Genomic DNA, 26,956 nt, shown 5'->3' on the forward strand with positions numbered 1-26,956 from the left:
CTTTTACTCAGCACTGGTTTCCATCATTGCAAATAACAGGCCACAGACCCTCCTTGTATTAAACAGAAGGGTCTGAGGCTGAGTCATAATGATTTTGCTTCATACAGGATTATGAAAGGCCACAGCTGGGCTGATTCCTGCCTGCAATTTCCTTTGTCTTGTAACCAGATCAACCATCAATAGTTGAAGGGTATCTATGCTTTATCATACGGCCAGCCCGCCCTAAGACAATAAACAAAAAGTTGTATTTATGACAGACGTGCGTCACTTTTGTGCCATGTAAAGTACACGCCACGGAACACACACTCTGTACGATCTTTTCAACCTCTAAGGATAGGAATTCGGAGGCCGACCAAAGAAGAGTTTATATTTGGGATTTCGTCATTCATATCGAATTAGGAGCCTTCGTGAAATAAATTATCACTCTTATATGCTCTCATGAATTATGGAGAGTTCTATTTTACTCTAGCTATAGCCCTGAAGAAGTCTATGGTTAACTGTACCAAGACGAAACACGTGTTGGCGGCTAGTGTGGTTTATGAAGAAAGACGGAATTAATAAACAGAAGATCTGAAGATTACTCATCTTTTGGAATTTGTTCACCTGTATTGATATACTGTTGCTTAGCTCAGGATATAATATGTTTATGTGCCATGTAAAGTGGTACATGTGAGATGCAGGACTCTCAATCCGATTTATGATGCCACGAATAGTCACCCAGCGTGGCTTTGAGTAAGGTGATGCAGTGCCTGGAGGTGAGGCGTAACAATGAAAAATAGGTTTATTTCTCCTTATTTTGTTTCCCCTTCTATATGTGCTGCACCCTGCAGCACACACAGACAGAGGATGCCTTGTAGGATTCTTTTTTTGTGCAGGAAGGTGTGCCTTCCTGCATAAAAACAATCCTACATGCAATGGAGGCATTTCTGCACCATGGTTCAAGGTTGCCTACGTTAGCGCTAGGCTGCTGAAACAGTGCCAGCACAGGGAGAAAGGACAGGAATCAATCAATCAATCAGGGCATTTATAGAGCGCGCTACTCACCCACAAGGGTCTCAAGGTGCTGGGAGGGGGGGGGGGGGAAGGGGGTGCTGCTACTGCTCGAAGAGCCAGGTCTTGAGTTGCTTCCTGAAGGAGAAATGGTCTTGGGTCAGTTGTTGGCAGGTGGGGAGGGCGTTCCACGTCTTGGCAGCCAGGAAGGAGAAGGATCTTCCTCCGGTGGTGGTTCTGCGAATCCGTGGGATGGTGGCGAGGGCGAGGCTGGCGGAGCGGAGCTGACTGGTGGGTGTGTAGAACGTGAGGCGGTTGTTGAGGTATTCGGGGCACGTGTCGCGGAGAGCTTTGTGAGCGTGGGTGAGGAGCCTGAACGTGATCCTTTTGCTGACGGGGAGGTCTCTCAGGTGGGCAGAGATGTGGCTGTGTTGGGGGATGTCCAGGATGAGTCGTGCAGAAGCGTTCTGTATGCGTTGGAGTTTTTTCTGTAGTTTGGCTGTGGTTCCGGCGTAGAGGGTGTTCCCGTAGTCCAGTCGGCTGGTGACGAGGGCCTGGGTGACCATCTTTCTGGTGTTGGTGGGGATCCACCGGAAGATCTTTCGGAGAATGCACAGGGTGTTGAAACATGATGATGAGAAGGCGTTGACTTGCTTGGTCATCGTGAGGGAGGAGTCCAGGATGAAGCCTAGGTTGCGTGCAGGGTCCGTGGGCTTGGGGCCGGTGCCCAGAGCAGGGGGCCACCAGGAGTCGTCCCAGGCAGAGGGGGATGGTCCCAGGATGAGGACTTCCGTCTTGTCTGAGTTCAGTTTCAGCCGGCAGAGCTTCATCCATTCTGCGACGTCTTTCATTCCTTCCTGGAGGCTGGCTCTGTCGGTGGCGGGTTCATTGGTGAGGGAGAGGATCAGCTGGGTGTCATCAGCGTAGGAGATGATGTTTAGTTTGTGTTGGCGTGCGATGGCTGCGAGGGGGGTCATGTAGATGTTGAAGAGGGTGGGGCTGAGCGAGGAGCCTTGAGGTATGCCGCAGATGACCTTGGTGGCCGCTGAGTGGAAGGGAGGGAGGCGGACTCGCTGAGTTCTGTCAGAGAGGAAGGAGGTGATCCATTCCAGGGCCATTCCTTCGATCCCAGCGTGGTGGAGGCGGCTTGTTAGGGTGCGGTGGCAGACTGTGTCGAAAGCGGCCGATACGTCGAGGAGGATGAGGGCAGCAGTTTCCCCGTTGTCGAGCAGGGACCTGATGTCGTCCGTGGCTGCGATGAGGGCGGTCTCGGTGCTGTGGTTTGCTCGGAATCCGGACTGCGAAGGGTTGAGGGATCCGTTGGTCTCGAGGAAGGAGGTTAGCTGTTTGTTGACGGTTTTCTCGATGACTTTAGCGGGGAACGGGAGGAGCGAGATGGGGCTGTAGTTCTTGAGGTCCGTGGGGTCCGCGGTGGGTTTTTCGAAGAGGGCGCTGATCTCCGCATTCTTCCAGCTCTCCGGAAAGGTGGCGGATGCGAAGGAGTTGTTAATGATGTTCTAGAGTTGGGGTTCGATGATGGAGTCGGCTTTGTTAAAGATGTGGTGTGGACAGGGGTCGGCAGGGGAGCGAGAGTGGATGGTGTTCATCACGCGGGTGGTGTCTTCAGTGCTGACAGGGGTCCAGGCGCAGAGGATGGTGGTGGGGGCGTTGGTTCGGTGGTTGGGTGCGTGGTCTGGGCGCTGAAGCTGTTGTGTATGTTGGCGATCTTGTGGTGTAAGAACGAGGCGAGTGCGTCGCAGAGGTCTTGCGAGGGCGTGATGTCGTTGTTGCTGGCGCTGGGGCTGGAGAGCTCTTTAACGATGTTGAAGAGTTCCTTGCTGTTGTTGTCCAGTCGTTCTCTGAATGCTGTCCTTTTGGTGGTGCGGATCAGCTGGTGGTGATTGCGGTTGGCGTTCTTGAGGGCTGTCATGTTTTCTGTTGACTGGTCGTGGCGCCAGGCTTTCTCAAGGGTACGGCAGGATTTTTTGGAGTCTTTGAGGTCATTGGTGAACCACGAGGTTTTCTTGCTGCCGGGACTGCTGGGAGGATTCTTCAGCGGTGCAAGGGCGTCGGCGCAGTTGGTGAGCCACTGTGTGAGGTTGCGGGCTGCTTCGTTGGAGTTTGTAGTGTTGATGGGGGGGGTTTTGGCTCAGGGGGGTTTTGGCTCAGGGCGGTGGTGAGCTGGTCAGTGGCGATCTTGCTCCAGCATCTACGGGGAGCCTATTGCGGGTGGTGGTGGGTCGTAGTTTTCCTGAAGTTGAAGTGGACGCAGCTATGATCTGTCCAGTGTAGTCCGGTGGAGTGGCTGAAGGAGATGTGGTTGCTGGAGGAGAAGACTGGGTCAAGCGTGTGGCCGGCATAGTGGGTGGGGGTGTTCACCAGTTGCTTGAGTCCGAGGTTGGCGAGGTTGTCCAGCAGGGTGGTGGTGTTGTTGTCGTCATTGTTTTCTAGGTGGAAGTTGAGGTCTCCCAGGAGGATGTAGTCTAAGGAGGTGAAGGCGTGCGGGCTGATTAAGTCTGCGATGGCTTCGCTGAACTATGTGCGTGGTCCCGGGGGTCTGTAGATGAGAGTACCTCTGAGGGTGGTCTTGGGGTCGGTGTGTATATGGAAGTGAAGGTGCTCGGCTGCGGTGAGGGTGTCATCGGAGTTGGTCGTGATGCGGATGGTGTTTCTGTGGATGATGGCGATGCCTCCTCCGGTTTGGTTGATGCGGTCCCTCCGGGTGATCTTGTAGCCATCCGGGATGGCTATGGCAATGTCTGGGGCTGAGGAGGCGTTCATCCAGGATTCTGTGAGGAAGGCGACATCTGGTGATGTTGTGTTGAGGAGGTTCCAGAGTTTGACGGCGTGCCTGTGGATGGAGCGGGTGTTGAGCAGGATGCACTTGAGGGGATTGTTGCTGGTGCCTGGCCAGGCGGGCGCGGAGCGGGTCTGGAGGCAGGTGAATTTGTAGGCTTGGCAGGTGAAGGGTCCGTGGGTGCGTTTCGGGGTGGCTCTGTGGCAGGCGGGGTTCCGGCTGGTGTTGAGAGCGTGGAGGGTGGCGCGGCGTAGTACAGTCGGTGGGCTGGTGTCGCTGAGGTCCAGGGGTCCTGGTGCTGGGTGCGGTCCAGGCACGGACGGGCGCAGACGGGCTTGCCTTTGGCACGCCTTCGGCACGCCAGCGGTGCGCCCGCTGCGCGGACGTTGCGCGGCCTCCATGAGGGGCAGAGGGAGGGAGGAGCAGCTGGGAGGTGGGAGTGGGGCGGCCAATGGGACAACAGCGGGCGGGGCCGCAGCGGCGGGAAACGCAAGGGGACAGGGAGCAGGAAAAGGCGGACACGGGGTACAGAATGCAAAAAAGGGGCAACAAAGGACACAAGGGCACAGGAGTCACGGGGTACAGAATGCAAAAGGGGCAGCAAGGACACAAGAGACAAGAGGCACAAGAAGCAGCAGGACGGAGCTTCTCCGAGGAGGAAGGCGGGCCCTCACGGGCGGCAGTGGCAGCGAGTCACCAGACACACAGGGGGCTGCGTGGCGGTGAGGGGAGCGACCTGCCTGAAGACAGGGTCAGAGGTCGCACCGTATTTAAAAAATATGCTGCATTCTTACCATTTCACTTTGGCCTTGATTTTGCTGCCCTATACAAAAGCCCATAAATAAGGGTCAGACTGTCACGGAAGCCACCCAGAAACATCCCATGTGAGCTCTTGTGTGTGAACCTGTGTGCATTCAGCACTGGAGGCATCAAACCCAGAAAAAGAGTTTATAAAGACATCAACTTGGAAGAAGTAAGTATTGACAACATATTCGATGTGTTAGTATGCCAAGGATATGACTGCTGCTCGTTATCAATCACATTAATCATGCCAAGAACATTGAGGAAATGTGTCTATCAAGTGGCCACTGAGTCAAATGATCTGGCTTCCCTTCTGGGCAAGCCATAGCTTGGAACTGAAAAGTGCCTCTCGCTTGGTGGTTATAACAGCACCATAGGGCAGGGACATACTGATGATCACAGCGGAAGTTGCCCTTCTTCAAACAGACCCTGTTCAAGAGTTGGAAGCCTGAAAAGGGAGAAGGGGATGATCCATAACTGAGTGGTTAGTGAAGGTGTTCTTGCCAAACTCCGCACTCCAAGCAGAGCGGGGAGTCACAAAGACTACAAATCTCTGCTTGCAGAGTTCACTGCTCGCCCCTACACATGACTCCATCGGTCTTGTGAAGGGTGCTCAACACTCCAGCCACTGACCTCACAAATAATGCTTCAATGTTAGGTTTATCATTATGTTATGTGTATTTGTAAAGCGCTCTCAACCGGGAGGGTATTCAGGCGCTGAGGTCAAGCTTGGGTTTCTCGGTAGCCGTTGCTACTCATCAGAGAGATAAGATGAGTGGAACTCGAAGACCGTTAGTTTCAACTCATATGCATTTCCAAGGCACACAGGCCATGAGGCATAATTATTTTTCAGTCGAGATGAACTTACTGAAAGGAGACTGACATCACATAGCTGTTCTCGTTTATTTATTTAAGTGTTTCATATAGCGCAAGAGCAAAGAAACAAGGACATAATTAGGAGGAAATTACATACGTAGGGGTGAAGAAGGTTAGGGCATAGTGATGAGTGGCAGAAGGAACTAAGAGGCATATGTAGGTCATTTACATTTTGCGATTCTCAAACAGCGATTTTTAAGGAATCGCTATTTGAGAATTGCAAAATGGAATGTATGTAATAATTCGCAATTTTTTTGCGAATCTCTAAAATTCCTTAATTGTGATTAGCAAATTGCGAATCGCAATTAAGGAATGAGTGTCCCATTCATTCCTTTGGGCCAAGAGGCCCGTAGGAATGAATGGGGATACATTCTCAAATTGCGATTTTCTATGAGAAAATCGCAATTTTAGAATCGCAATTCCAAGTGTGCCAGGGTGTCCAAAGGACACCTTTTGCACCCCTGGAATGTGAATGTAAGTACATGTGGCGCACATACATGCCCTAAGAGCATGTCTGTGCGCCACATGGCACTATGAATTAAAAAAAAAAATGCATTTTGACAGGAAATCGCAAAATACCATCTACTTGGAGTAGGTGGTATTTTGCGATTCCTTAAGCCAAAATCGCAATTTCAAAGGCACTTCTACATAGTATTTAAGGAATCGCAAAATTGCGATTCCTTACATGCTTGAGCAAAATAAGGAATCACAATTTTTGCAATTCCTTACTTTGCTATGTGGCCCATTCATACCAAAACGCCGTTTGTGATTTGTAAACGCCGGAATTCTGCGAATTCCGGCGTTTACGAATCGCAAATGGCTTCCTACATATGCCCCTAATAGATTAGAAGCCTGAGTGAAGCAGTGTGTGTGGGAAACAAAGATACAAAAAACCTGAAGGCTAAATTTCTTTAACTTTCACACAACATAATGCAGCAAGACAACTTGCTACACTATGCGAAAGACAGAGGGCAGGAAAGTCCCCAATTTTAAACTATATAGCCATTTCTGTTGCCTTCCTATGCTGGAGCACAATCTGCTGCCTAGCATTCTCGCTGGCACCCTTGCACTTTGGTGCAAAAGTGCCTGTGTTGCAAGCAGGATTATTTCCATGCAGGTAGGTACACCTTCTATTACGAAAACAACCTTTGGGGGATTTTTCCCTTTCTATGTGTGCTGCAGAATGTACAAATGTAGAAAGAGGAAAAAACAAGGAGAAATAAACCCTTTTTTTCTTCGCTATGCCTCGATGAAATGCCTTTCCAGGGTACAGCGATGCAAGACAGCGACTTGCACTTCTGCAGATAAACCAAGGAACGCAGGGCCACACAAGGTGGCCATACGTTAACAGGTAAATTTGACATTAGTGTTACTTTGCCCTTGCGTTAAGTTGTGTGATGCAAGGACAACACTATGATAAATCTGTCCCCCCTATCCCCCAAGAGGGTCTTGCACCACACAGTCTTAACTGCAAATATTTGCATTATGTCTTTTAAGGAGAGCCTTAGACCTTTTTGGAATGAAAGCATGTTCTAGCTATTAGGTAGTGAGGGAGGAGGTTACAGGTTGTTCTGGACATTCCGATAAATGTTCTATTACTGGTCCATTACTGGGTGATAAGTTAGCATCATGTGGGGAAGTGTGGCTCAATGGTTAGAGCGGCAGACCCTGATGCAGAGGTCTGGCCAGGGACCAGGGTTCAATTCCCGCCTCGGCGGGTCTTGGGCTCAATTTCCTCGGACCTGATAATTCTCGCCTCGGTGCCTATTCTAATCATGAGTGGAACTCTGGGCAATAGCTTGCTTAATCTCCACAAAAGCCCCAACAGCGCTGGGATGCCTGGCTTCACCTTGGGGGTGCCCAGGAGTGGACATTTCACAGGGAAAAGCCAGGAAGGGTTCCACAGCGGTATGCTAACAGCGCCAAGACACCTCAAGGTATAAGTGCGCTATACAAGTCCGAATTCATTTAATTTCATTAGGAAGAATCTAGCAAATTGTCAGGTGACATCGAGCATCAGCCATCCGAAACACAAATTTGTACACCACTTTAAAACACAACATATGTAAAGGGTGGGTCGTGGAGTGGTGTAGCTCACTGGTTAGAGGCAGCAGACCCAGAAGCAGAGGACGGCCCGGGACCAGGGTTCAATCCCCGACGCGGCAGGGTCGTGGACCAGGGTCAGCGGACTCGATAATTCTCGCCTCGGTGCCTACTCTAACCAGGGATCACACTCGGCAACTCTGGGCATTAGCTTGCCTCATCTCCACAACAGCCCCCCCACATACGCCGGGGATGCCTGGTTTCACCTTGGAGATACCCAGTAGAGACCACCTCACAGGGAAAGCCAGGACGGGTTCCCCAGCGGTCTACAGCGCAGAGATACTCCTTCGGGAGTTGATTCTAGTGCTTTGGAAACCCACAATTAATTAATTAATTAATTAATTAATGTCTGTTTAGCTTCAGGTTTTCTATCAAGGTGGATCTGTGCTGTCTTAACCCACACGTGGCCACTCCCATACCACCTAGTATCAAAGCTTGTCCATAGGCTGTTACAAGTCCTGAGAAAGCTACTGGAAAGACAAATGAGACAGCACATGATGAGTCCATATAACCTGTGGTACAACAATTCCAGTACAGTAAACTAGAACAAAATACCAAGAAAAAGGGTGAAATATGCAATTTGCTATACAGGGCATTATTCACTCGGGGCCATATGTATCAAGCCAAACTGCATTCGCAAACTCAGAAATTCGCAGAATTTCGGCGTTTGCGAATGCAATATCTGCGTGCAAAATAAGGAATCGCAAAATTTGCGATTCCTTATTTTGCGATTGCATTTAAGGAATGGCAAATTTAGCGATTCCTTAAATGCAATCGCAAAATAAGGAATCGCAAATTTTGCGATTCCTTATTTTGTGATTGCATTTAAGGAATCGCAAATTTTGCCATTCCTTAAATGCAATGTAAGAAGCATTTGAAAAATGCAAATTGGCCTTAAGGAATCGCAAATTACCACCAACTTCAAGTTGGTGGTAATTTGCGAATTCCTTGAAAAAATGCACTTTTTTGCATTTTTCAAAGTACACTGTGAAGCACATACATTCCCTTAGGGCATGTATGTGCACCACATGTGCACCTATGTTAATTTCAGAGGTTCAACAGGGTGTCCTTTGGACACCCCTGCACCCTTGGAATTATTCCTAATTTGCGATTAGCAAATTGCGAATCGCAAATTGCGAATCGCAAATTGAGAATAACTTTCAATTCATTCCTATGGGCCTCCTGGCCCATAGAAATGAATGGGAAAGTATTCCTTAATTGCGATTCAAAATTTGCTAATCGCAATTAAGGGATTTTAAGAAATCGCAAAAACATACATACCAATTTGCAAATCTCAAATAGCGATTTCTTAAAAATCGCTATTTGAGATTCGCAAATGGGTGCCTTCATACATATGGCCTTTGGTGTCTAAATGCACTTCATCAGCTTCAACAGTTGCTCCAAATGTTGGGGAACAGAGCAGTATATGTGTCACTTTGAGACAACCCAATGTGGATATTCAGAGACAGAGACCCCCTGCTCCTCCCACTCAAGATGTACCTCCTCGACTCTGTGAAGTTTCTTTCTTCTCAAAAGTTAACAGTAAAGGATGTTGTTAGGAGGTTAAAGAATCTCCAAGAATGCAACAGGACTGTCACACACATATGGCCATAGAGATGTATATATCAAAGTACCGTGTTTCATCTGCAGCCAAAATACTTCAGAGGAAAAGAAAATGATCATTCAGTGCATCTCAAAACGTGAGAACTATAGTACTGACTTCTCAGTGTCTGGAACGACTGGAGATTGAGAAGAACTTCAGTCTGCGGTGCCCTCCGCAAGGCGGATCTCACTCTAAACAAGGAAGAATGCTCACTTCCATAATCCTCACTGAATTTTGCTAGATACATTATTTCCCATGAAGGTATGGAACTAGCCCACAAGAAACTCAGGGCCCGATTCACAGAATGAACTTAAGACTAAATCCTAAACTTACTACTATTTGGTATTCACAGAATGCACTTACTCATTTCGGGATTCACAGATGGAACTTACTACTTTCGGGATTCACAGAATGAACTTACTACGTTCGGTATTCACAGAATAGATTTAAGACTACTAACTTTACGTCCGCACTCGGGCCGGAAATTCCGGCCCGGAGGCGGAGCTTCCAGCTTGCGGCCCAGAGGTGGAGATTTCAGCCATGGCTAAATCCCCACCTCCGAGCCGGAAGCTCCGTCTCCAAGCCGCACGCTCCGCCCCCAAGCCAAAGCTCCGCCTCCGGGCCGGAATTTCCAGCCCGAGTCCGGACGTAAAGTTAGTAGTCTTAAATCTATTCTGTGAATACAGAAAGTAGTAAGTCATTCTGTGAACACCAAATAGTAGTAAGTTTAGGATTTTGTCTTAAGTTCATTCTGTGAATCGGGCCCTGAGATCGGTATGTGCACCAGCGAATGCATCATGTTGCTGCTCTTTCCAAGCATGGCCAGCTAACATGCTAGATTCACACAACACTTTGCCTCACTCTGTGGTAAAAACAGACCTGACCTGATGAGTGTCAGCCACAATATCCGTGAGCCATGCCCTTAACATTGTATTGTATTGTAATTGCATTTATATAGCGCTTACTACCCCAGACGAGGCGTCGAAGCGCTTTTTCGGCGAGTTGCGCACTACTCCGGGACCCATAGAGGATTAGTATTGAATTAGTATAGTGATACATGCAAGTACATTTTAAGTGGTGGATAGGTTAGTCAGTTATTTGGATTTAGAATGATAGTAGAAGGATAGAGGAGGGCAAAGGTTTGTATTTATATAGCACTCGTTAAAGGTAGATTAACATCTGACAACTCTCGTTTATTTTTTTACGTTTTAAATAAAGCCTCTTCTCTTTCATACCCACTTGACGCTGTCTCTATCGATGCAGAGAAGGCTTTTGACAGGGTTAATTGGCCTTTTCAATGTAAAGCCCTTCATTTGGTTTGGGCTCTAAATTCATTGATATCTTTGTTATATTCATCTCCTAAAGTCTCTGTAGTAGTTAATGGTCTTATATCTCAAGCTTTCAACCTACACCATGGTGTACGTCAAAGCTGCCCTCTCCTGCCCCTTCTTTTTATTTTCTCACTTGAACCCTTTTTAGCACATATCCGTCAAAACTCGTCCATTTCTGGTTTTAAATATAATTCTCCCTTTCTTTTATACACTTTCTATGTACTTCCTGTATATCAAAAGAGATGGGAACTCCGACGCAGCAAGAAGGGAAACCTTAGCAGTTCTGTTCTGGGCCATCTTGAACACAGGACTCACTCTCTGTAATTCAGTACAATCTTCTGTACTTCTGCATCCTCTTGGTTGGCTTCTTTTTCAGATAACATGCGATTCTAAACTATGATAAATCAGGAATACAAACATAGTTCAACATGCCCGGGTCTTTTTATACAGCAGATATTCTGTGGAAATTAAATGTAAATGTCCAGTATATGTAAAGCGCAAACAATTACCCAAGGGCGTCAAGGCACTGGGGGTAGTCGGGAAGATTAGGCGAGCTATTGCCCAGTCACATGGTGCTGGGCTGATCTGCCACTGGCACCGGGGATTGAACCATGAGCCCCCGGGTTTCGGAGTCAGCCACCCTGGCCGCTGCACCAAACCTCTTCTCTACACTTACTTACTAAATTATACTTGCAAGATCATCGAAAGGCATTTTAATATATGACTTAGGAAATATGAACATTTGCTCTAATGCGAGTACTCACTGTATGGCAAAATCTGAAAGTTTGCTGTCCTCTTAAAGTGTATTCATGAAAAAACACATTTTGAATTCTAATCAGATTTCTAGAATTAACAAAAAATATGCAAATATTCTCTACTGAAATGAAATTCTAAAAGATCAGGTTTTTCAAATGTCAATTTTTGTACCCTGAAAACCTTAGTTTGGTGGGTCACCTCAGATGTTTCTCTTAAAATATAGGGGCATGAATACTTCCAGAGGGAGAAAGGTTATGTACAAAATAACATTAGAATCTATGGAGCACGACCACGGCCCAACGTGTCTTCCATCCTGTACCACAACTCTTATAAGAAATAAACTGTCCGCAATTCAAAGAATATTTGCTCTGAGAACATAATAGTGGTATGATAGCATCTTGATTGTTGCAGACACTTGCTACATATCCCTTGGGTGATTCCAAAACAGAAAGAAAAAAAAAATCCTGTTTTTTAGTTGTTTGTTGAAGGTCATCCAGATAATTTTTAACCAGCAGCTGCACACATCATTTGCATGGTTTAATTCAGGACCTACACCTGGTGCTTCCAATCAGTGAGAATGGCCTTTGAGGAAAACCCCATTTATTTATTTTCACAGGAGCAATTTAATTTGTGATGATTCCTTGTTTACATGGTCATATCTATAGAACATTCGGCAAACTACTAAACACATCCACCAGCTTGTGGGTCTTTAGGTCTCGCCTAGCAACGCAGCACATGCACGGTCAGTTGGCGAGATCTAATGTTGTTGATTTTTCTTCCGAAGGTGAACAGATGTGCACACGCCTGGACAGCAGATGTGCACGCGCATGGTGTCTCTTCTCTGGTGATCTCTGCTGCTGCTTGTTGGCTGAGTGGTGTGAGCGTGTGATAGGTAGACTGCTTGAAAACTCCTTTTACTGAGCGAGCAGTACATTGGTGAGAGCAAAGTTTATAAACGTTCTAGAGACAATGATTAAAATATCAGAGTTTAACATGCTGGTGCCAAATTGAGATACAAGTGAAATAAAACGAAGCCTGCTTGGGAATATCTGTGATTGTGGGAGCTCTGGTTGAAATAAAAAAACAAAAACCTTGCGTTGTGAAGATCGAAGCGAATAGCGCTCTTTACAACGCATACTAATACAACGTGTACCATTACAACACTGGTATTAGTATGCGTTCTCAATTATAACGAGATACCATTACAACGCAAACTTTTACAACAACTATGCCTTTACCACGCATGCCATTACAACGCAAAGACATGCATGGCATCATTGTGGCAAAAGTTTCTAAGGTAAGTGACAGTCCGCTCACTACATGTACACTATCCAGAATTACCCCTCTACACTATCCTATACCCTAAAACACTACCCTACATAAATACTATTGCACTACCCTAAACCCAAAAACACTACCCCCAGCACGACGACTTCACTACCCAAACACCACTGCACTACCCTAAACCCTAAAAGACTAACCCCCAAGCACGACTTTCTACACTGCACAAACACCACTAAACTCCCCAAAACCCTAACACTACCCCAGCACAACCGCCTACACTACCCAAACACCACTGCACTACCCTAAAATGCTACCCCCAGCACGACCCCCTACACTACCCAAACACCACTGCACCACCTAAACCCTAGAAAAGTAACTCCCACCCCACGCCCAATCCTTCTTACCTCTCTCTCCTCATGGTTCCTCTCTCCTCCTGGTTCCTGCTTCATGTCGTTGTGAGGAAACGGAACAGCCTCCGTTTCCTTACAACGGCGTGGATCATCTAAATTTCTTTAAAACGTATGGTCATTTACTGTAGTAATGACTTTGCGATGTACAACGCATGTGTGGTAATGCATGCGTTGTAATGGTATCGCAAAGTAAAAAAGTAAAAGTTGTTTACCGATCGAAGCTGGCCCCCGTTCTTCAGTGAGTCGTTTATTTGATAAATTAGGAGGAAGAAGTGTGTTTTTTTTTAAAGAAAAATGCATTCCTGACTTGTGTTGTGAAAGTCTCCGCGTGACCTGGTTTCACTTCCGGTGAGAGAGGGAGTCTGTTTGGATCTAAAGTTCTGTTGTTGGACAGGGGCCGGCGCGATACATCATCAGAAAACACAGCTAATGGAAAGCGTCCTCCCTGAAGTGGGGAGCAGTGCAATGAGAGGTCAACAAGTGTGTGTCCCACCGTAGTATGACCGTACCATGCTTCACTATCTACAGGAGAACATTTACCGCTGCTGCGTGACCCATGTGCCGCCTCCAGGGTATAGGAGGCAGAAGCAGCATCCATCGTAGGTCCATTTTAGACCATTTTAGCACTAATTCTACATTTTGGAATTAGGGTATTTTAACCTAATTGTTCCTGCCAGATACATTTTAACCTAATTGTTCCTGTGTTATTCAGTGCCCTTGTTACCTTTTTTGTGGGTAGTAGTGCTTGTCACTTCGCTGCCCCGCGGGTGCACACGACTGGGCTCCCCCACCTCATGTGCCATCTGCAAGGCCTCTGCACTCAGATCACTGGTTTCAGTTTCTGGAGTTGCAAAATAAACAGTTGCTCCCAAAGGACTATCCTGAACATTTAGGTGACAAAAATATTTGAGTGAATCTGTAAGAGAGAGATGAAGTAGAATTAGACCTCACTCTAGCAATCAATGTAGAATTAATCCAAAGTCCTATATTAATAAATCAGTGTATGGCTTATATGTATACCATTATAAACAAGCATTGGAAATGCAATAGGTCTCGCACCATTAGAGTTAGTGCTTTTAGAATTGTTTATGGGTTTTTTTGTAAATGTTTAGCATTTTTGTTTCCTGTAGCCAATGCTAAAGTATTACAAATAAAAAAAGCCATAAACATTTCTAAAAGCTCTAACTGAAATGGTCTGAGAACTATTGCACTGTGTGAGGGTGAGGGGTTGAGGGTGAGTGAGGATGAGTGAGGGTGAGTGAGGGGTTGAGGGTGAGTGAGGGGTTGAGGGTGAGTGATGGTCAGGGTGAGTGAGGGTGAGGGTGGGTGAGGGGTTGAGGGTGAGTGAGGGTGAGTTTGAGGGGTTGAGGGTGAGGGTGAGTGAGGGTGAGTGAGGGTGAGGGGTTGAGGGTGAGTGAGGGTGAGGGTGAGTGAGGGTGAGGGGTTGAGGGTGAGGGGTTGAGGGTGAGGGGTTGAGGGTGAGGGGTTGAGGGTGAGTGAGTGAGGGGTTGAGGGTGAGTGAGGGTGAGGGGTTGAGGGTGAGTGAGGGTGAGGGGTTGAGGGGGAGGGGCTGAGGGTGAGTGAGGGTGAGGGGTTGAGGGTGAGTGAGGGTGAGGGCGAGTGAGGGCGAGGGGTTGAGGGCGAGGGGTTGAGGGTGAGGGTGAGGGGTTGAGGGTGAGTGAGTGAGAGTGAGTGAGGGTGAGTGAGGGTGAGGGGTTGAGGGGGAGGGGTTGAGGGTGAGTGAGGGTGAGGGGTTGAGGGTGAGTGAGGGTGAGTGAGGGTGAGGGGTTGAGGGTGAGTGAGGGTGAGGGGTTGAGGGTGAGTGAGGGTGAGGGGTTGAGGGTGAGTGAGGGTGAGGGGTTGAGGGTGAGTGAGGGTGAGTGAGGGTGAGGGTGAGGCTGAGGGGTTGAGGGTGAGTGAGAGTGAGTGTTGTGAGAGAGGGGTGATGAGGCCTGGTTGTTGTGAGAGAGGGGTGATGAGTCCTGGTTGTTTTGAGGTACAGCTGATGAGGCCTGGTTGTTGTGAAGTATCTGACTTTCTTGTGAAGACAAGTGCGTCATAAGCTTAAACGAGAGCCTTGCATTCTCTGTTCCCGATCCTTGCACCCATGCATGGCTCGGGTCTCAGGGCAGCTACCAGGAGTTCTAACAGCTCTCATCAGGTTTCTACAGCTAGTTCCCCGGTTTTGTGGGCTGGGCATGAATAGTGGGCAAGAAACAGCTAATTATAGAAGGGCCGCTTTTGAATGAATTAATTAATAAACCTTTACACCGCAGATATTCAAAGGTCAAGCCACTGATGAGTTGTGATGTTTTGTTTTGTAAGAGGTGTTAAGCTGACTTGCAGGCGCCGGAGAGAATTCACACGGCAATTTGCCCGCCTCCGTTTCAGTTGCAGACTGTTTATGAGCTCAGCAGCAAGGTTTTGGTTGGTTAATCACAGGAACCCTCAAGAGGTGTAGAATTAAATGTTAAACCTGAGGTAGGATGGGGCCTTCCCACGGCTGCATTTATCCACAGTCCGGCTTCCAGGAAGAGGTGAGGTGAGTGGCACACGTCTGTCTCGTACAGCTTTTCCTTGGGTTGGTGAGCCTGCGGGGGCTCTCGTAAGTCAGGCTGCCCTGTTTGCCTCTGGAGAAAGACAAGCCCTAGCTCGTCTGCAGCAAAAGTGGGGGTGCTGGCTTGTGGCCATGACAGACGGTACACTGAAAAGCAGAGTGGAGGGCGGCCTCTGAATTCCAGCATGCCCTGACGTGTCGGCGGGGACAGAAGTGTATGCAGCCCCTCCTCCCCCCACGCTCAAGGCTGGCAGCCTGAAGGAAGAGACAGCTGGAGCGGTGGGTTATGTGAGGAATCTTTCACTCGAGTGTGCCGGGTCAGAGGCCTACCTCTAGGGTCAGTGAGCAGAGCCTTGTGTAATGTGTGCACCTGCAAACAAACCAGGACAAGCACAAGCGCTAATACACACAGCCCTGTACACACAACGAGTAACGGCTTGAGGAGGTGAGGGAAGGGCTAAAGGCAACAATGTCACCGGGTGAAAAGAAAGAGAAAGCAGGGTAACCTGACCCAGGAGGGGGGAGGAGGGAGGAGAAATGCGTCTCGGCTGGAGCAGGGGGCGGAGCAGGGAGAGCGGGCTTAGAAATGTACTTCACACGGCCGGCCGGTCGTGAAACTGAAAGCATGGCCGGCCGGCCGTGAAAGCCTTTGATGCCGCAGGGGGTGGAGCGGCACCAGCTGGGAGAGTAGGCAAGGCAGGCGGCTGGGGGCATGTGCACGCGCTTTTAAGCTCAATGCGCATGCGCATTGAGCTTAAATTTCTCGTGCACTGCAAGGAATCGCCACGATTCCTTGCAAGTTGGATAAAGAGTGGATAAGCCACCATAGTCTCGCTTGCTCGATGCGCATGCGCATCGACAGGCGAGACCTAAAAATGTATGTACTTAATTATCAGTTGTTACTGAGGTACTTGGAACAATAGCTATTCAATTGTGTGTGTGTTAATCCACTGTTGCATAGTATAATGTCCATAAAGTGACCATTTGCTTGTTTGAGTTGTTAGCAAGATGACACGTGGTTGCGGTAGTGCAAAAAGCAGAGGGTGTCAAAATTAAGCTACACAGTTCCAGTTTTAAAAGTCCCACAGATCAGGAAAGTCAAACAAAGTCACAACCATGTGGCAGCCAAGGCTTCCTCAACGCAATCCGGTATACTTTTGCTCGGATTTAAGCTGGGGTCTACCATTTTGCCCAAGCATACAGTCCTGTGGTTGGACTTGCTTATCCATTAAAATCAAAGCTTGGGAAGCTGTGCTCTGACATCAGTGTGCTATTTTGTGGAACAGCTATGGGCGTTACAGATGCGGTTATGCCAACAACTAGGCTCCTCTGAGGGCCTCCTCCCAAGCATGAAGTTCTCTTCCTAGCCCCCGGAGACCAGGCACACCCTACCTCTTGTGATTTATCAAACTGCCATGTGCTGCAGAAGCTGAAGACTATGGACGTGGGAGCGCCTAAGTGACAAGGACATATCCCCGCCAGCCTGGGAACCAATGAAAAGCAGCTCTTTGTCACCACCAGGGTCGGATTGGGAAGGCAGGCAATCGGGCATTGGCCAAAGCGCTAGTGCCTAAGGGTGTTACGTGGGTCGTATTTTTTCAGGGCCCCAGCTTCTTTCCTGCCATGCCAGGACGGGCCATAGCACTTCAGGCTATGGTGGCCGTGCAAGGGTGGTAACTGATAATTGTCATCATCGGACCTACTGGGGGCCAGGTTTTGCTCCATTTGTTGGGCCATTCTTACCTCGGCCCCCATGGGGACGGCTAAACCCAGAAGAAGCGTCTTGCCCCTGACCCCTCCCATGCCAGGCCATCACATTCATGCAATGGTGGACCAGGGAGTATGCAGGGACCCCGCTGGGGGTCCGGGGTTCTCAGACTGTGGGCCATCTACATCTCAGCCCCCTTGGAGCAGCAGCTGTGTCCTTTTTCTTCACCCCCTCCTATGCAAGGCCCTGGCCCCGAGGCTATGGGAGGGATCAGGAGGTCGTGAAATAAGAGAAGCCTTCCTGGAGGGTGTGTGCATTTGCATAGGCCTCGCTGTGAAGCTTTTATTAAACTAAAAAGGAGGTGGTGTTACATCCAAACCTGCCAACTTGAAAGTGGGAAACCATCCTGTGATTCTGGGCAAGTCACTTATCTCCCAACACCTGAAGTAACAAGCATTTGCAATGCAACAGGTATCGCATTTATGAGAGTTTGAGCTATTGACATTGCAAATAACAATACCTTTTATTTTTGTTTTAGTTTTAAAAACAAATAAAAGGCATTGTCGTTTACAATGCCATTAGCTTAAACTCTGGTAACTGCGAGACCTATTGCATTGCAAATGCTTTTTAGGTCTCGTGACCTATCGATGCGCATGCGCATTGAGAGAAGCGAGACTATAGGGCTTTAAACAAAGTTTAACTAACTGCGGCGATTTGGTGCTGTGCCCGAAAATGCGCGTGCACATCACCAAATCGCCATCTGTTCCCAAAGCCACACTCCTCCCACACCTTTGAAGTGAAGCTTAGCTTCACTTCAAAGGCCCCGACTGCTTCACACCCTCATGCCGCTCTCCCCGCTCCGCCCCCTCCCCTGCCCGCCGTGTGTCTCCCCTTCGGTGTCTTAAGTTGTTGTGTGCAATCTCAACAATGACCTGGACCTATTGTCTGTTTTAGTTATGTTTTTGTGGGTAACAAAGTTGCTGTTTCATAGATGAGTCTGTAAACATATAGTCTGTTCATTAGACCAGTTTTCATTCTTGTGAGAATCAGTACCGCTTAATATGCATCTCCAGTCTGGTTGCAAAGAGCACTGCCAGGAACCAATCATAGCAGCGTTAGTGTGATTTTAGTGCATCAAACTACTATAGCACTTTATTGCGTAAAAATGTTTATTTCTAAAGGTTTTTTTTGTTAACAGTTTTACATCCTAATATTGCACGTCATCTAATAACCCTCTTCACACTCTATTATGAATCCAGAGCAGGAGAGTCTGGCCTGGATTCCCTCGTGCCTTAACTTCTTTCCCTGCATGCCTCCTCTCTCTTGCTATAGCCTACTCTGTTTAACGTAATCATTTAATGTATTTATCCAAATTGCCAACGCGTAATATCATGAGCCTCATCCTTGCCGCCTTTGAACCCCTATCCGTATGATCATTATTCTTGTTTGTCGCCCTGCCCTTTGCTTAGTCACTATACCTGTCTTCGATTTCATGCTCCCCCTCTGCCCTTTCTGTCCTGAGAGCAGTTTACTTGGCAGTGGAAGACGGTACTTGAAGGTAATCAGCAGAAGTCCTTCCCAAGCTGCCCTCGTGTCCTTGTCATTCCTCTCACCCTCACCCACCCTCACCCTCACCCTCACTCACCCTCAACCCCTCACCCTCACTCACCCCCTCACCCTCAACCCCTCACTCACCCTCAACCCCTCACCCTCAACCCCTCACCCTCAACCCCTCACTCACCCTCACTCTCACTCACCCTCAACCCCTCACCCTCACCCTCAACCCCTCACCCTCACTCACCCTCAACCCCTCACCCTCACTCACCCTCACCCACCCTCACCGTCAACCCCTCACCCTCACTCACCCTCAACCCCTCACCCTCAACCCCTCACCCTCAACCCCTCACCCTCACTCACAACACATATTGTGTTACAATAGGTGTCACATTTGCGAAAGATAAAACTATTGGCATTGTAAATAACAAAGCTATTAATTTCGCTATTTTCAAAACAAGCACATAAATAAAAAATGTGTCCTTTACAATACCAATAGCTCAAACTTTCCTAATGCGAGACCTATTGCATTGCTGTGCTTCTCTCCCCTGCTGCACTCTCCTGCTCTCTAGAGATGTGGCCTAACGACCAGAGCTGCCATCTAAGTCACGTAAATACAAAACATGTTGCATTCCAAATGCTATAGGTGTCACATTCGCGAACGTTATAACTATTGGCATTGTAAATGACAAAGCCATCAATTTAGCAATTTTAAAAACCAACAAATAAATAAAATATGTCATTTACAAGACCAATAACTCCAACTTTTCTAATGCGAGACCTATTGCATTTCCAATGCTTGTTTCATCTTCCCAGGATTCATGCTGGATTAACACAAACTTTTCTTCTTGTGGATTTCTACTGCATGTTTGGTTTCAAATAACTGAAAATGTGGTGTGAATGCACCCCTTGCCGCTTTTCAATCCCCAAAATTAACTCGAGCAAGCACAAACTATAATAGGGTGAATATTTTTAGGACCCTATTTTGGCACTGAATTTCTATTATAACACTACATAGGACTATTTCAAGATCTATTCTGGGTTGTCAACGGTTATTGTGATGAGTAGTTTCTATGTTAAATGCCTTGAGCGCCACTGTAAAAAGATACATCTTCTTTTGCAGAGGATATTGCTATTATAGTACGCACATCTCTTCAACAGGTCCTACATGAATGATCTGAGGAAGCTGTAGCTACTCATTCACAAAAGAGAAGGTGGGTCTTGATACAGACATTAGTAACTAATGCCCTATGTCCTCCATGCCTTTTTTGTAATAGGATAACCGAGTCATTTGTAATATTCCAACTTCAGAGGTACTGCTGTTGGAGTACCAATCAGGTGTCAGAGCTCATACAGGTAAACATATACTATCACATTATTCTGAGAAGTTCTTGGAAACCGTGACTACAGATCATGCAGCTACTTATAGTCTCTTGGACTTCTTGACCGTGTATGAAATTTTAAATTACAGGGGGGTATTGCCTTGAACTGGCTGTGCCCTTTCCACCTAACCAGATGAGAAACAAACAAATGCCTGCCCACCAATATTTTAACACAAACTTCGAAGGGTCAAAAAAGCATTTATCAAGTTTGACCAGGTATTTATTAGTACCAGTTATTTATGTCTATTTTTGAATTTTTATGAACAAATTCTCTCAGCAAATAAGGACACTGTACATCCATGTATTTACAATATTGTACACTGTGATTTACAAACAAAAAAGTGACCGTGCAAAAAACACTTAAAAAGACATAAATGCTAACATTCCTACATAAAACACTGGACAATTAGACAACACTGTGTTTCCACCTAACCAGCATAAGCAGATCCATGTATAGCATTTCTCCTACAGAAATAATTTTGATAGCAGGATTCTACCCTTTCACTACTTTACAAACAAGCCCTCTGGCAGTTCCCTATGGTCTGACATGCTAACCATAAGCGGAGGGCACTCAGATAATGCTGGATCTTCATGGGAACCCTCATGAGGCACATAAAATCCTTTGTCGTTTTGTTGATGTAAATTCTTGGAAGACATCATACAGCTGTGGTTTCAAATATGGTTAAGAATGAGCTCCTTTTCACCTCAAGACTCTGGGGTTGTATGGCAGGTAGTTCTTGGAACCCACACATATAGCCACATCGGTGGAACATGATTTAGGAGAATTTCTGATAGAGATTTATCTTTTTAATCTTGTCAGAAATTGAAAGCATAAAGTGCCTATGATGGTCACATTAGGCCAGAACCTCAATGGAGCTCGGGACAGATACATCAACCAGGTTTGTCCTAGTCAAATTTTACCTTCCTATTTTAAACTCCATCCACCACAGCAGTATGTCTAAAACCTCCAGGAGCTCAGGGGATGTAGTTTAGAGATTCACAAGGTGTCAGACAGTGGCCAAAAGCAGGTTCCAGTTCAGATTCAGTTGCAGGAAAGGTTTCTTGTAAGTTGTTTTATCCCTGTAGCTTGAACAGGGGGTCAGAGTCATGACCCACCCTTTGAGTCCACGTCTTTGTCCTGTGTGCATGAGAGGCTGTCCAAGACAGCAGGTTCAGTCCACTTCTGATCTTACTGCGGTCCAGGAGTGTTCAGAGGTGGGTGCCTGGAGATGCCACAATTACGCCTACCAAGAGCTAGTGGGTGGGAAGGACTCCTGGGGACGCCTTCAACCAGTGGTTCCCAAACTTATTTGACTTGTGGCTCCCATGACCTAATTGGCCGTGGCTCCCCACCATGTTTTTACGGTGGGCGGGTGGAAAAACTCGTTAAGTGAGAAATGATACACAAGATTAATAGACAAATAAGTTTCCATGACTTTTTTTAACCACACAACAGTTTATAAACTTCTGTATAATAAAATATCTTTTTTAATGAATAGGAAAAACAACAGAGTCCGAATTTACCTTAATTATCTTAGTGAGGTGGAGGTTCTTGTTTTTCCTTACATAGCTCCTGAAATCTTGGAGTTATTTTTGACATCAAAACACGCATTTCTTTTTCAAGGTTAATTTTTGCACTATATTTTGACTTTACCACTGCAACTGCGACGAAACCAGCATCACAAAGGTACGAAGTAGCAAACGGGAGCAAAACACGCAGGGCTCTCTTGCTGATCATAGGGTATTCATCTCCAATTTGGCACCAGAACTCAAGCAGTGACTGAGACTGGAACCTTACTTTCGATGCAAAGTCACATGAAACATCAATAAGCTGTTCTGCTTCCTCGTGGTTGAAATGCTGAGGTATCTCAGCGTTGAAGGGGTCTCTCACCCATTTTATTGGCTCTACTTCTTCCTCTGGAAAATATTTGTCAAGGTAAAAACGCAGTTGAGACAAATACAGAACAAAAACTGTCCTCAGTTCCTCCTTTAACGCCTTCTCATTGTCCTGCAGAAACTGGGCCAATGAAGGAAAACATTTATAGTCACCTTTGCTTACACTGCTTTCCCAAAGGATCACGTTCTTCTTAAAGCCTGAAACTTTGTCTGACAGTTGCAGGAAGTTAGTATTATTGCCTTGCAAGGACTTGTTCAGTGCATTCAGTTTTTCAAATAGATCAGAAAGAAAAGCCATTTGTATTAGAAAGTCTGCATCAATAAATTTGTCAGCAAAACAATGTTCATCATCGTGTAGATAGGAGTATATTTCATTCCTCAGCTCATACACTCTCAGCAGGGAGTTACCAAGAGACAGCCACCGAGAACTGCTGTAGAACAAGAGGCATGAGTGGTCGGCACCCATGTCCTCACACAGTTCAGCAAAAAATGGTGCTTTTATTGGTCTTGTTTTAAGATAATTTACCACTTTGATGACTATTTTCAGAACACCATGCAGTTCTTCACTAAGGTTTCCTGCTACCAGTGCTTCTCTGTTTATTATACAGTGTGTCCAAACAGCATTAGGCACTTTAGATCGTATGTGAGCTTGAAGTCCTTGGTAGCATCCGGCCATTGAACGACCCCCATCTGTACAAACTCCAACACATCTCTCCCAGTCAATTTGATTCTGTTGCATAAAATCATCCACAACCGCATACAAGTCTTGACCTGTAGTTCCACCTTTGATTTTTTTACAGAACAACAAATCCTCAACAATTTTTCTTTCATATAGAAACCTGACATAGCAAATAAGATGGGTATCTTTGTGGTGGTCTGTTGCCTCATCCAACTGGAGTGCAAAGTCTTTGCCTCTTAGAATACAGATGAGCTGATCGTTAATATCTTCAGCCATATCATTTATCCTCTGGCTGATAGTATTATTAGAAAGAGGCACTTTCAGCAGCTGTTTACCCGCATTTTCGCCAAGCATGATTGTTGCCATAGCAACAGCAGCAGGCAAAATCAGCTCTTCTGCAATTGTGTGGGGTTCTTTACTCTGTGCAACTTGATGGGCCACTTGATATGAAGACAAGAGGGCATTACTATTAATTTTGGCTTGTTTTGAGAAAGTGGACTTTTGTAGTTTGGCTTTTCTTAAAAAAAATTCCCTTGGCTTTCCGACCACATTGGGGTGAAGACTTTCAAGATGCCGCTTAAGTTTACTTGGAAGCATGGATTCCACAGCCAAAACTTTTAAACAGATTACACATTGAGGACGCTCCTCATTATTAACCTGAACACACGTGAAACCATAATCCAGATACCGGTCATCGTACTTTCTGCACTTGGCTTTCCGTTTCCCGTCCTCTTTTTTGTCAGAAGAACCTGCAACTTCACTTTGCTCAGACGAACTTGGCATTAGAAATCTCTTCATTGTCAATCAGCAAGATGGAAATCAGTGCCACTCGTCTTAATTATTCAGATGGAGAAGAGAAGAATTAACAGAAATATATAAGAAAGGTATTTCTGTCTGTAAAGTTCCTGGTCTTCTTTTCTTTTGCACAAGTGTTTCCAGATTTCTTCCGGGTCTCATCCACAGTCTCCACGGAATAAGCCTGAAATACAAAACATCCAGGTAAGACAAGTATAAGAAGAACTAAAGTTATTCTCTTTCTAATGATCGATCTGTTATTTTTCAATAGTAGTCCATGATGATGGTGACCATTTTGACTTATTTTTATTGGTACCCCGCACAGACAGAAAGAGCATTTAGTTTTTAATGAAATCTAAGATCACACATTTTTGCAAACAATGAAGAAAGCCAAATTGCAGCTAATATGTACAACAGACGGATTTGTAACAGCAAATATCACTTCAACAATTCCGCCACAACACGGACATATGGTTTTTCATCAAAATCATGGCAGTAGTTTGGCTATCGGTCCCATTCTCTGACATAACCAACCAATATCTGCTGTGTATTTTGCAATCAAGGCAAATGAAAAATGTACGAATGCATGCCATTTGCCGTTTGTGCTCATTGGGATGGTTTTGGGTCAATGTTGTGGCATAAACAAGACAGCAATGAAAGGCAGAGCAACATTTACAGAAAAATGAGCATGTCCGTTTTACAAGTCCCAGGCCCACAGAGTAAGAATAGCAATATAGAATAAAATGGTGTTGCCAAGTCATCCTGCACCCTGGGCACCCCCCAATATTATGCTCGATGCTGGTGGAAACTGATTTTGACTGACTATGGGCTCTGCCTAACCATTGCTAGTACTAAGCAGAAAGGAACACATTAGACTACAGGTAAACAACTAACATACACCAGGGTACACTATGGTAGGGTACCCCTGTAATTGGCATGATTTACCCCATAAGCCCCTAGTATATAATAGGGCAGGGGATTAAAACTGCCCAGAAGTCCCCAGGGCATGGCAGTTTAGAGGCCAGCAGCTTTTTCTGCACTTGCACGTGTGCACTGCTGAAGTCTGAGTTCAGTTTAAAACCAGCCCTGGGTGCCAGGACTGCTTTTAAAAAGTAAATTGTGCCCAAACTCGACTTTGGTGGTAGGTGCACTTAAAAAATGGGATAACCGACAATGTTTTGGCATATTAGGGACCCCCAGGGTCTCCCCTAGGTATCCCGGGGTGGGTGGTCAGGTATCTATTAGGTACACCCTTAGAAAATGAGTTTTTAAATGCCTGGGTAAAGTGAAATGTCACTCCCCACATTGTGGTAACGTGCTGCTCAAATTCAACTTTGATGCTAGAAGCACAGTTAAAGGAGAATCCGCAATATTTCTACAGATTCAGAACCCCTAAAGTCTCCCATAGTTGCACATGGGGTGGGATTCCTGTAGATATAAGGCAAGTACTTATAAAATAGGTGCTGGAAAAATGGCCCAAGTCATTTTTCCTATTGCAAATCCCTTGTTACATAGGTTAACAAGGTAGGAAGTTATTGGTTAATAACTTGATAGGAGAGGACTAGTCTGACCATTCAAAGACTTCCCAGAATGGTAGTAGTAAATCCAACAATATCATTGTCGAATTTCTCCTAAAGTGTACATACAAAAAAGAAAGCCTTATAACTTCTTGTAAGTCCAAATTCAGCCTTCCAGTGGTCTGCCCTGAATGGTCAGAGTTAAGTGGATTAGCCAGGCTACTTTGAAGAGGTGATAAAGAGCCCCTGGGGTTACCAGCTCTGCTGGGAGGGCAGTGTGATTGTCCATAGGAATGCCAGGCCAGGGGGTGGAGTTGTCAACCATGCTCTTAAAAGACAGAGGGGAAGCCTGGTTGTCAGTTACACTTTTGACCCAGAGTCAGGGCTAGGCTTAAGGAAGGTATGTGCAGATGGTAGTGGGAGAGTCTAGGGAAATAAGCCATCCCTGGGGGTGTGCTTAGCCATGTCCCGACTCTCTGCTGGAAAATCAGCCATTACGGATTTGGAAGATTTGATGCACTCTGGGACAAAATAATACCACACTCTGCAGGATGTGGTCATCGCCTTGCAGAGTTACCCTGCTTTCATTGGTCAGGAGTGACCTGCTGCTTGACCCAGGGAATTTTGAATAAGTAACTGAGAGGGACAGAGCCCTCCAGATCTGCTGCTTGAAACTGAATGAAGCAGGAATTGCCCTGCTGAGAAGATGTTGCAGTGCATAGAATTCTAAGGCCTGACCTCTGAAGACTGCACCATCTGAGACTGCAGCCCTGCGGATTATCTTGCTGGAAAAGAACTAAAGTGTGGACTCCCTGAAAGCTACAGGTTAAAAGAGCTCAACAGGAAAATCAACTAAATCTACACCATGGAGACCCACCAGTGCATTTGTAAGGGTTTTGTACCAGTGGATTGTGGGAACTGTAGTCCTCAACTTAAAGGACCATCTTAGAGCTTCCAGACCCTTGGCGTAAGTTTGAGACACTTTGGGAACGCTTAAGGAACTTCAGGAAGAAGTTCAAGAAGTTTGGAAAACTTTGGACCAAATTTGAAAAAAGCTCCATAGAGGGACAGACTCAACCTGGCCAGTCAGGCCGCCTGTCTTCAACTGCGAGACGGCCAAGCCACCCAGGTTCGTCCCGCTAAAAGCTCCATTGCTCCAACTCCCAGAGATTGACCGGGACTAGAAAAAATCTGTAGCCGGCGAACCCTCAGCGGATCCAGCTACTTGAGGAGCATGGAGACCCAGCGAGAAAAAGCTCCAGAAAATCTTCTACGTCCGCTCGTAGAAAAGTCGACCGGGAGCAACCGTGAGAGCTGCCAGCCTTTCTTCGCATATGGGCCTGGGTTGTCCCGCTGAAGTAAACTTGAAATATTTTCTACGTCCGCTCCAGGGAAGTTCCTGGGACCTGGTCACAAGACAAGCCAGCGAACCCTCATCGAATTCAGACTGGCTGGGAGCTTCAAGGGGTCCTCGAGAGAAAAAGCTCCAGAAAAGTTTCTCAGTGTGAAGGTAGAAACTGAGACCGGGACCTGCCGGGGGCTGTAGCCACTCAGGGATCCATCGTGCCTGGCCTGAAACTTTGACTTTCCCCCGATCTATCACGAGCAGGTATCACAATATGGTGCTATAATCTTTGACGTGCTATATTTTATTAAATCTTTGAAAATGCACATCTCCGGTTCCCTACATTGGATTATCATTTTGGTGTCAATTTAAAGATAAAAATATTTCCTATTGTTATAAATTGGTGTTGGATTTATTATATGTTTTGTCTTTATTTACTGAAATGGTGTTTTTAAATGCTTTACATACCTGTCTTTGAAGTTAAGCCTGTCTGCTCGCAGCCACGTTACCAAGGATTGAGCCTAGGAATAATTTTCTAAGACCTATGCTGGGTCCTATCATGCGTTAGTGAC

The 26,956-nt window shown here is 46.4% G+C and overlaps 1 protein-coding gene across 2 annotated transcripts in view; it reads right to left on the reverse strand.

The window, feature by feature from the left end:
• Positions 1 to 26,956, reverse strand: part of LOC144762159 (zinc finger BED domain-containing protein 5-like) — an 87,340-nt gene that overhangs the window by 57,059 nt on the left and 3,325 nt on the right. The window contains exon 3 of one of the 2 annotated variants that reach the window (XR_013596059.1): positions 21,677 to 23,706. Coding sequence is in view for 1 of the 2 variants with exons in the window: in XM_078647319.1 (XP_078503445.1) it covers positions 21,687 to 23,525 (1,839 nt within the window). In the remaining variant the exon portion in view is untranslated. Of the gene's footprint in view, positions 1 to 21,574; positions 23,707 to 26,956 lie in introns of those variants that run through there. The other variant, XM_078647319.1, reaches the window with a different exon arrangement.

The sequence above is a fragment of the Lissotriton helveticus genome, chromosome 6, assembly GCF_964261635.1.
Source record: "Lissotriton helveticus chromosome 6, aLisHel1.1, whole genome shotgun sequence".
Classification (NCBI taxonomy): Eukaryota; Metazoa; Chordata; class Amphibia; order Caudata; family Salamandridae; genus Lissotriton; species Lissotriton helveticus.